This window comes from Nicotiana tabacum, chromosome 19 (genome assembly GCF_000715075.1).
Source record: "Nicotiana tabacum cultivar K326 chromosome 19, ASM71507v2, whole genome shotgun sequence".
Classification (NCBI taxonomy): domain Eukaryota; kingdom Viridiplantae; phylum Streptophyta; class Magnoliopsida; order Solanales; family Solanaceae; genus Nicotiana; species Nicotiana tabacum.
In genome coordinates, this window is record NC_134098.1 from 110828108 (window position 1) to 110837702 (window position 9595).

The 9595-nt window shown below is 36.4% G+C and overlaps 2 protein-coding genes across 2 annotated transcripts; one reads left to right on the plus strand and one right to left on the minus strand.

Annotated features, from left to right (window-relative positions):
• Positions 1 to 260: 260 nt before the first annotated feature.
• On the plus strand, positions 261 to 6311 carry LOC107791707 (aluminum-activated malate transporter 10-like). The gene is made up of 6 exons (XM_016613823.2): positions 261 to 642; positions 768 to 908; positions 999 to 1271; positions 1370 to 1488; positions 1591 to 1734; positions 1853 to 6311. Exons 1-6 carry the CDS (start codon positions 312 to 314, stop codon positions 2339 to 2341), a joined length of 1497 nt encoding a protein of 498 aa, XP_016469309.1. The 5' UTR covers positions 261 to 311; the 3' UTR covers positions 2342 to 6311.
• On the minus strand, positions 3747 to 6211 carry LOC107791708 (protein LEAD-SENSITIVE 1-like). The gene is made up of 2 exons (XM_016613824.2): positions 6101 to 6211; positions 3747 to 4612 (listed from the first exon to the last, which is right to left on the minus strand). The coding sequence occupies exons 1-2, from the start codon at positions 6192 to 6194 to the stop codon at positions 3942 to 3944; spliced, it is 765 nt and encodes a 254-aa protein (XP_016469310.2). The 5' UTR covers positions 6195 to 6211; the 3' UTR covers positions 3747 to 3941.
• Positions 6312 to 9595: the final 3284 nt, after the last annotated feature.

Sequence of the window (9595 nt, forward strand, 5' to 3'; positions counted from 1 at the left end):
CAAATCCCTGCCCACTATTTGTTTAAAATAAAAAATCCTGAACTTACCTAACTAAAATATAAAGTTTTCCCGTACAATCCTACAAACGTACAAAATCAAATCTTGGAGCATGAGTATATATATGTGCATATGACATACTTGACTAGCAACTCATGAAGTTTTCCAGCTTTGATTGTGAAAGCTGAATTCTCCAATACATGGTAATTTGAAGTCTCTATCCTCAGCAGTCCTTCTCAAAGCTTAACCAAATCAATCTCACATTTTACCTGACAAAAACGAAAAGTTTGGACAAGGTGTGTGTTTTAGCAAAAATGGTTAAGGAAAATGAAGTGTCTGCTGCAAGCTTGGAATGGAGGGTCAATATGCCTAGTGGCTCTTCGCAAATTTTAGTGCCAGAGTCAAGGCAAACATGTAGATTGTTAAGCTTAGTAATGGGGTTTGTTTCAAACATCACCAAGTTTCTTGACAAGGCATGGAATTTAGCTGTAAATGAGCCAAAAAAGGTTATTCATTGCCTCAAAGTAGGATTGGCTCTTTCTATTGTGTCACTGTTTTATTACATGAGGCCTTTGTATGATGGCGTTGGAGGGAATGCTATGTGGGCAGTTATGACAGTTGTAGTAGTTTTTGAGTACACTGTAGGTGAGTATTCATATGTCACACTATGATTTATCTTCTTTTTTTTTGTGTGTGAATTAATTCATTGTGCAAACAGACTTTTGGTAATGGTATTGATTTGGAGTCAAAATCCGATTCCCATATGGCAGGTTCTACACTATATAAGTGTGTAAATAGAGCTATTGGAACATGTTTAGCCGGATCTCTAGGAATTGGTGTTCATTGGGTTGCAAGTCAATCTGGAGACAGATTTGAACCTATTATTCTCCAAGCTTCAGTTTTTCTCTTAGGTAAGTAACAGTTTCTTATTACTATATGTTTATGAGAACTTTATACTAGTTGTGGATTGCTCACATGTTTTAAACATATCTTCCTTGCAGCTGCTACAGCAACCTTTTCTCGATTTATACCTACTATAAAAGCGCGATTTGATTATGGTGCCATGATCTTCATTCTTACCTTCAGCTTAGTGTCAGTGTCAGGGTATCGCGTTGATAAGTTGGTTGAATTGGCTCATGAAAGGGTCTCCACTATTGCTATTGGGGCCACCATCTGTCTTTTCATTACCATGATTTTGTGTCCTGTTTGGGCTGGGACGGAGCTGCATCATCTCATTAGTACTAACCTTCAAAAACTTGCTGATTCCTTAGAAGGTAATACTATGCATTAGATAACTGAACAATGATATCACAAGTGTATGCTCTCAATGAATGAAGAAACTAATACTAGTTTTTGGACTTTAATATTTCAGGATATGCTGCTGAGAACTTCAGAGTAGATGGCAGTAAAAATTTAGATGAGAAAGATTCCAGTAAGAGATTGCAAGGATACAGATGTGTACTTAATTCTAAGGCTGCTGAAGAATCCATGGTTAGTCAACAACTTTCTCAAATAATGATCGATCCAGCATGTAATATCAAAACTCTCTCCAGTTTTGCTAATATAAGATAAACTCTACCTCTTGTATTACAGGCCAATTTTGCCAGATGGGAGCCAGCACATGGAAAATTCAATTTCCGACATCCATGGAAACAGTACCTCAAGATTGGAGCTTCAATGAGAAGCTGTGCCTATTGCATTGAGACTCTCCATGGAGGCATTAACTCCAATACTGAGGTAAAAAGAAGCACTCCTATTCAAAAAATTCTAGCTTTCTGAACAAGTCTTGCTAACATATTTTCTGCGAAGCTAGTAATTGCGTTTATATCATTTTTGTTTTTGCTTGTGACCACAGACTCCTGAGTTCCTTAAGAAGCCTCTCAACGACGTCTGCATGAGATTAGGTACTAGCTCCTCTAACGTGCTAAAAGAGCTGTCGAGTATGATAAAAACGTTGACAAATTCAACAAAGCTAGATATACTTGTTGATGAAATGAATTCTTCGGTAGAAGGCCTTCAAAATGCCCTCAAGACACTCCCAAGTTACCAGCATATACCAACCCCAGATCCCAAAACTGAAGAGGCACCTACTGGTACAGAAGAGTCTATCTTGAAACCTACTGCGCTATCACTCATGGAAATTGTTCAAATGGCCACTCTAACATCACTGCTCATAGAAATAGCATCAAGAATAGAAGGGATTGTGAAGGAGGTCAATGAACTGGCAAGCCAAGCACAATTCAAAGATGATAGCAGCAAGAAGTCCAAACAAACTCAAACAAAGTTAAATGAAAATGATGGTAATGAACATGAAGTAACAATGACGACTCTTCAAAAAGTCTGAGTTACCATTATAGGATGAATCGAACATGGTGGGGTTTCTTCCCAATAGCTGACAGGCTTTCACTTTTATGAGAAATCTATTACTGTAAACTGCATATTGTACAGAAAAGAGATAACTTTCAATACTATACTAGGGACTTTTGAGGAATAGGGTGAACTTTCTTTCTCCATCTATTTTGCTGCATTTCTCTCTGTCTTTTCCTCCATTTTTCTACTCTTGAAATAAGCGCAGAGGATAAAGAACCATGTTTTTACATATTCTGAACCTTTTTGTAGACATAAATGATTTTATGTAAGTTTAACTAGTTAGTAGAATTACAAATGATACAACGAGATTAACTAAGCTATTTAAGTTTGTTCCTCCACGTAAATCTGTCATGGCATTACTATTTCTATTAGAGAATAACCTAATCCCCGTTATGAGAACATAAATGAAGGTGGTGAAAGTTCAGCCTCTTATTCTCTTGAATGAACGAGAGAATATATAGATCTCTAAGGCAATTAAACTGCATGACAGCAGCATGCACCGTACTGCCAAGTGCATTCCAAGATCACCAAACCTAATTGTTACTGCAACTCTTTCTCTTGCTTTAGCAAAGTGGAACTCTATCCCTGGTGGCGGGACCCAAAAGCCAATGGCCTAATTAGATGTCAAGCTTTAGAAATTATGCGCCAGAAACTACAGCTGCTGAGCTGCAGTTGATTTTTTTTTTCCCACTTGGCAGATATAACTAAACTAAACTTAACCTTAGACATTTTATGTAGCTAAGTTTTATGCATTTCTGGCTTGTGGCCAGAAGGCACAAAGTTTTTAAGAGGCATGAATACTTAGTGGTTTTATTTTTACCCTGTCAACTCTAGCTTGAAACTGGTAGAATGATCTGAACTCCTTATAGTGTATTTTCAACCAAAACATCACAGTGACCTCACTCGTCAAAATTAAATAATAGGGAAAATCATAAGTAGGTAAAATTGTCTGTACCTAGAAATGATGTTACATAGAAATTCTTTGATAAGGAAAATCTGTTGGTAACCAGAAATGGACATTCTTGATAGATAGAGCAGAGGTCTGAAAAGTTTGTTGTCGATATCAGAAGGTTATCCTTCTACTACAGGAAGGCCAGGGAGTCCGTGGAATACTTCTCTTCTCTCGGTTTCATCCCAGAATTTGCCCTGAATCCGGCAGAGTTCTAGCTGGATTTAGCTTTGGAAAGAATACCCACCAACTTCAAATAAGTAAATGATTTCGTCAATCATTAAAGGAAAGGCTCAACAATGGGAGGGAGGTGTGACAAGGGAAGGATAATTTGTATTCTGTAACAAGTCCATATTTTCAGCTATTATGTACCAAAAGTTTGGCTCCATAATTAGAATGACTTGCTAAGAAACTGTGAAGACATATATTAGTATGCAGGATAACAAACTAACACCAATAACTTACTTTCAATGTACAATAGGATCATTATGGGTGGCGCACATGGACAGCCAAATGGCAGTTCCTGGACCAGAATGCTTATGATAAGATGTGAACTAGACTAATTATCCCAAATTGATAAGTACAACATCAGTAGCATTTTATATGCAATACCATGAGAATGATGTCACCTGTCAAGTAAGTGATTAGAATCCTCATGTTCCACAATTGCTCCTTCATTGCTGCTTCCCCAGCCAAGGTTTACAGCTAAGTCTTCGACTGCAACTTTTATGACATCACTTCGAACACCAATGTCAGTAGCGTATCTGCTCATACAGTACATTCCCGCTGTAACAGTGGCCACGCCAACAGGACTAGGAATTAGCAACTTCAGAGGGGAGGAAAGAAGTGCAGCTAAAGGAGCACCAACAACAGAAGAAGCTTGTCCACTTCTTCCAACTCCCAATCTATCAAGTGTCAGAAGACCTGTTTTGCAATACAACGCAAAGTACTCACAGTTGTTTTGGAACACATCATAGTTCCCAAATCCATTCTGGAGAAGATGCATTGCTCGGTGGATAACCATCTCTGGAGGGTCTGACACAGCAGTAGTGCAAGTGCCCCCTCGCACTTTGGCAAGGAAAAAAGAGGGGCTTACTCCATATTCAAAGCTGTAGAGTGAACCATTACGGAGAAAGCAATTCAGACAAGAAAGAACAACATTACTGTTAGGGAGCCTAAATCCACAGTCGGGAAAGAATGGACAGGACGAAGAAAGGCCTGATATTTCATCAGCAGCATCTGAAGAGCTCTCGACCAGCGTAAAATGAACCACTTTGCTCCCACCAACAAAAATACCTATCCCACCAAATTGCTTAGAAGCTAAGACTTGTGAAATATGATGACTGTCTCTTTACTTGTTTTTGGAAAAAGAAATGAAACTCACCATTTAACACTAGTTCAAATAGTATGATAAATTGGATCAATATGAAGTATGAACCAGCAGTGACTCAACAATGACTTGTATGTCTTAGTAACCACAGCTGATTCACAGGAAAATGTTTGTTTTTCTCTTTTGGAAGGCCATTTTTTCAGATCAACCAAGATCAAAGTATCCATAGCGAACTTTTTAAGTAGTTTGATGAGGGTGAAGTACTTCCATACACATGATATTAGAGGGTCTCTTAGTGTGTCTATGTATAATTAGCTTTTCCAGTTATTATTGTCATAAGGTATAGATGGCATGCAAAGCCAATTTTAAGAGTTCTACTGCTGTCTTTTAATCCCCTAATAATCACACCATGAAAAGACCAGAGAGTCAGTGAAGAAAATTCATAAGAAAAGGAGCCTGCAGAGACCAGATTTATGTCCACATGAAAGAAGCTTACCATTTAATTCATGAATCAAGACTCAAGAAGTCTTGAGGTGTTTAAGAGTTGAACCAAGTACACATAAGACGTCATGATTTTAACTATAAAATAGACAAGCACATCTATCTGTAAAAGAAAACTCTGAATGCAACATCAAGGTAGACGTGGTTTTGATAGGATGGAATTCAGTGATTAGAGAACTGGCTGATGGTAAGCAACACCTTCGATGCCTATTTTAGTCTAATTTGCTCAATGTCATCCCACTATGTTTGAGTGAAACAGATAAGTTTAGACCAGTTGAGTTTATCAGGTAAAATGGCCTCTCAAAAGTTTATCCGCGTTACTTTAATTAGCCTTAGACTTTTCCTGCTTTTGAGCATAGCTTAAGTCCTAGATTAAGCAAATGTACATTACTGAAGCCATACACAAATATGAACCCCCATTTATAGAATAAGCTATTTATTGCTCAAGCACCAAAAAGTTATTTTTTTTCTAATGCAGGAAATTTCTACACAATTTGTGGGTCAAACGAGAGAGGGGCAAATTAACAAATGGAAGTAAATAAAAGCTAATACTTGATTAAATAATCTCAAGCACATAGGAGAAAGTTGAAAATCATTGTGAAAAGACAAATCTTGTGTTTAGAACCAAATCAATTAATCAAAGGTTTAAAAGAAAAAGAAATGAAAGCAGAAATTACAACAAAAGAAACAGAAAAACCTAAGATGAAATCGGCGGACTTTAAACTCGAACTTTACACAGCAGCAATCTGCAGAATGCAAGGGAAAAAGAAGGCAACCAAATAGTAGATAAATAGTAATTCAGAAGAACCCACATTTCCGCTTTCTGATATGCATCGATCAAAGATCATAAATTTTGGGCCAAAAGTGATGAAATGAAAATGGAAAACATGCAAAATTCTCATTAATTTCTAGCTTTATGTGGACTAGGAATTGAGGAATTAGTGAATATTTACCATGGTGAGAATAAGCAAAGACAGCTCGGTAAGTGTAGATATGGTCTCCTGCTTTAATCTCACTTCTCTCCACTCTGTTTGTCAGCAAACCCATCTTCTCCCTCTCTTCCTTTTACTCCTCCAGAGTCCAGAGTCCAGTACTCCTCTCTTCTCCAAAATGCAAATGTACTTAAAATAAAGTTGCAATCTTTAACAATTCCAGGCCAACCCCACTGCAAAAGGAAATTGATTACTCAAACAAATGGACGCATTTCATGTTTCTTTAAACAAATGGAGACAAAATGACGTGGTAGAAGGTGATAGGTTCACTGCAGAATCTACTCAACAACCGTTACCAATGAAAGTTATGAATAAATAAAATATATAGAACAAATAAAATCAAAGACAATTATGATGTTGCATGTTCTTTTCTTGTGGGTCCCAATATCCTCTTGTTTCCACGAGCTTTGCTTTCTCTCTCATTCTCTCTCTTTTTGACTGACGGGGTCAGAATGAAAATAAATGTTAAAAGAAAAAAACAAATGGTTCTTTTGGACTCAAAGAACAAAAATATATGGAGGAAAAATGCGGTAAAATACCGTGCTATACTTGAACTCAAATGGACGGAAAAGCTATAGCGCACATATGTACTGCGCTATACGATAGCGCTCTATATATACGCGCTATACCTACACAAATAAGCCGGCCATCTTCTTCCCCAAACAAAACAGAACACACCCCCCCCCCCCCCTTAAAAACTCCCAACAGCGGTCCCCCCAATTTTTTAGCAAAAAAATCCGCTTGGAGTCCACCGGTCCCACAAAAATTATAGATTTTCGGTCTCACATCCTAGTTAAGGCATTATCTCGTAGTGAGTTGCTCATTTCGGCTCCAAATCACTAATTTTCAAGTTTCTAGAAAATTAAAATCGAGATATTCCGATTTAGTTTTTGTTAAAACTCATGTATAAAAAATACCTATTGGTTATTTTTTACTGTGCTCTATGTTATTTCGTAATTGTTTTGCGATTTAATTAATTTGTTATTTTTTATCCGGATTATATTATTAGTGTGCTAAAAAAATTAGTAAAATAGAAAAATTGTTATTAGTTGTTAGACAAAATGTTAATTAGTTAATTTTTACTGTGATATATGTTTTTTCGTTATTGTTTTTGATTAAATTAATTTGTTATTTTTATCCGGTTTAGATTATTTATTTACTAAAAGACTAGTAAAATAGATAAATTGTTATTTTAGGAATAATTAACCTTATTTAGATGTTATTGTTGTACATATATGAATATGTGACCTTATTTACCAAATCTTGTGCCCTAATGTAGTGCTCGTATTTGTAATGTAGTACCCTTTTAGCGTAGTAAAATGTAGTGCCCTTTAGCGTAGTATCTTTGTAGTTATTGAATTTAATCATTTAATTATCTGTTAAACCCAAAAATATCTGAAAAAAGCTAATAGTTCAAACACAAACTCTCTCGAATTTTAGTCAACAAACGTAAGAAAATAATATTAGAAAACAACAATATTTGTCAAACTAAGTATTGTTATATGAATATTTAATAATTAAATCCTTTATAGTTATGAAAATTAATTATTTAATTTTATTATAGTCAAAAATAGGTGAGTAACAAACAAACATATAAAATAATAAACTAACATATAAAATAACAGACCTGTTGAGTGATAAATTGGAAAATATTTCTCATCATGAACACAAGAACATTGTATACCTTGGTGCAACTGGGCCTCAAATATCGAGTCTGGAACCAAAATGTGATTCATTTGGACTCACACAAAGTATTGTTATATGAATATTTAATAATTAAATCTTGTATAGTTATGAAAATTAATTATTTAATTTTATTATAGTCAAAAATAGGTGAGTAACAAACAAACTTATAAAATAATAAACTAGCATATAAATAATAAACTAACATAAAAAATAATAAATTAACATATAAAATAAGAAACAAACATATTAAATAGTAAACTAACATATAAAATATTAAAAATGTTAAACAATGAAAAATAAAAATACTTTAATTAATATTGTTCGGTTTACAGTGTCGTCATGGAGGTTCCGCCTGTGCATCCCGGACCTGCCTCGCTAGAGCTACTGTTGCTACAGGCCGAGCATATGTCTTCGTACATATGGGAGGGGCACTTATTGGCCCAGACGTTCCGTGCTAGAAGAGTAGACGATATGTGGGACTTTCTTAGGGCCCACCATCTCCATCCCCGTATAGTCAGACGCCTTCAGGATACCGGTTTCTATATTAGGTTTGGGCCTAGGAGCGGTTCCTACAATTGCAACCACCTCTACCACCCATCGCTTCGGATGTACCACCTCCAACATTTCTTCCTTTAGCTAGAAGGTGGGTTGATAGGCGAGGCTACGGACGCGAGGTCGAGGCTCGACATAATCTCCCCTATTGCAGGGATTTGTTGGATTTGCTGGAGGGCGCGCATGTACATGTATACTTAAGTTTACTTGGCCTGGCTTTATATGTGTTGCGTATACTCACGATTCCTGTTTTCACCCGGAACCTGTTCGGCTAAAACTGCTCCAAAATAACTACCTGATGATTGAGGATATCCCTACTTTGCAGAACCTCATTATTGCGAACGTATTCAGCCTTAACGTACATTTCCAACATTTTTATCATAAGATATTCCCGATGTTCATCCGGAGTCCTCAAAAAATCTTTTAAAGTTTCATCGTCTTCGATGTTAAACTCGGCATAACAAGTAATCCCTTGCGGAGTAACAGAATACAGATATCTTCCGGTTACTTTAATATTCACCGAACGTTTGCTCACACTCATTTTTTTACATAACAACGATACCAATGTATCGTACTCCATTGTAAGTGGAAACTTAACATGACAATGTGGAGAACAACTATAGTGTACTGAGTTATTCTCCACCACAACCTCACCCCTAATATAATGAAACCCTAATTCTTCGCTCTTCAGACATTATGACAAAATGCAAAATAACTTAACGAACAAATATTTCGGAAGACTTGAAGGATTCTGAATGGATTTTTACAAAATCCTTTTGAAACTCTTTAAATAAGGAAAAATTTGACGTATAGCGCCTTAAATATGCGCGCTATACCCAGTTGAATTATTGGTCTGCCAATTAAGTTCAGAAGATTGGCAGTGGTGCGGTATTTCACCGCGTTATACCCTGTTGAATTATTGGCGTGTCAGTTAATACCAGAAGAATTATTAGTGGGCCCAAAGTTCAAATATAGCGTGGTATTTCACCGCGCTATACCTTAACAGACAAACATGTCGTTAAGGTATAGCGCGGTGAAATACCGCGCTATATATATTATGGTTCCCAAGTTTTTTCCCCACATATTTTGGTTCTTTAAGTCCAAAAGAACCACATTTTGGCTCCAAACTCTGAAGGGGCAGGGCAGAGATAACAGAGAGGAAATCCTTATCAGTAATCAGTACCTTACCAAATTAGGTGCCCGTTTTGATTGGCTTAT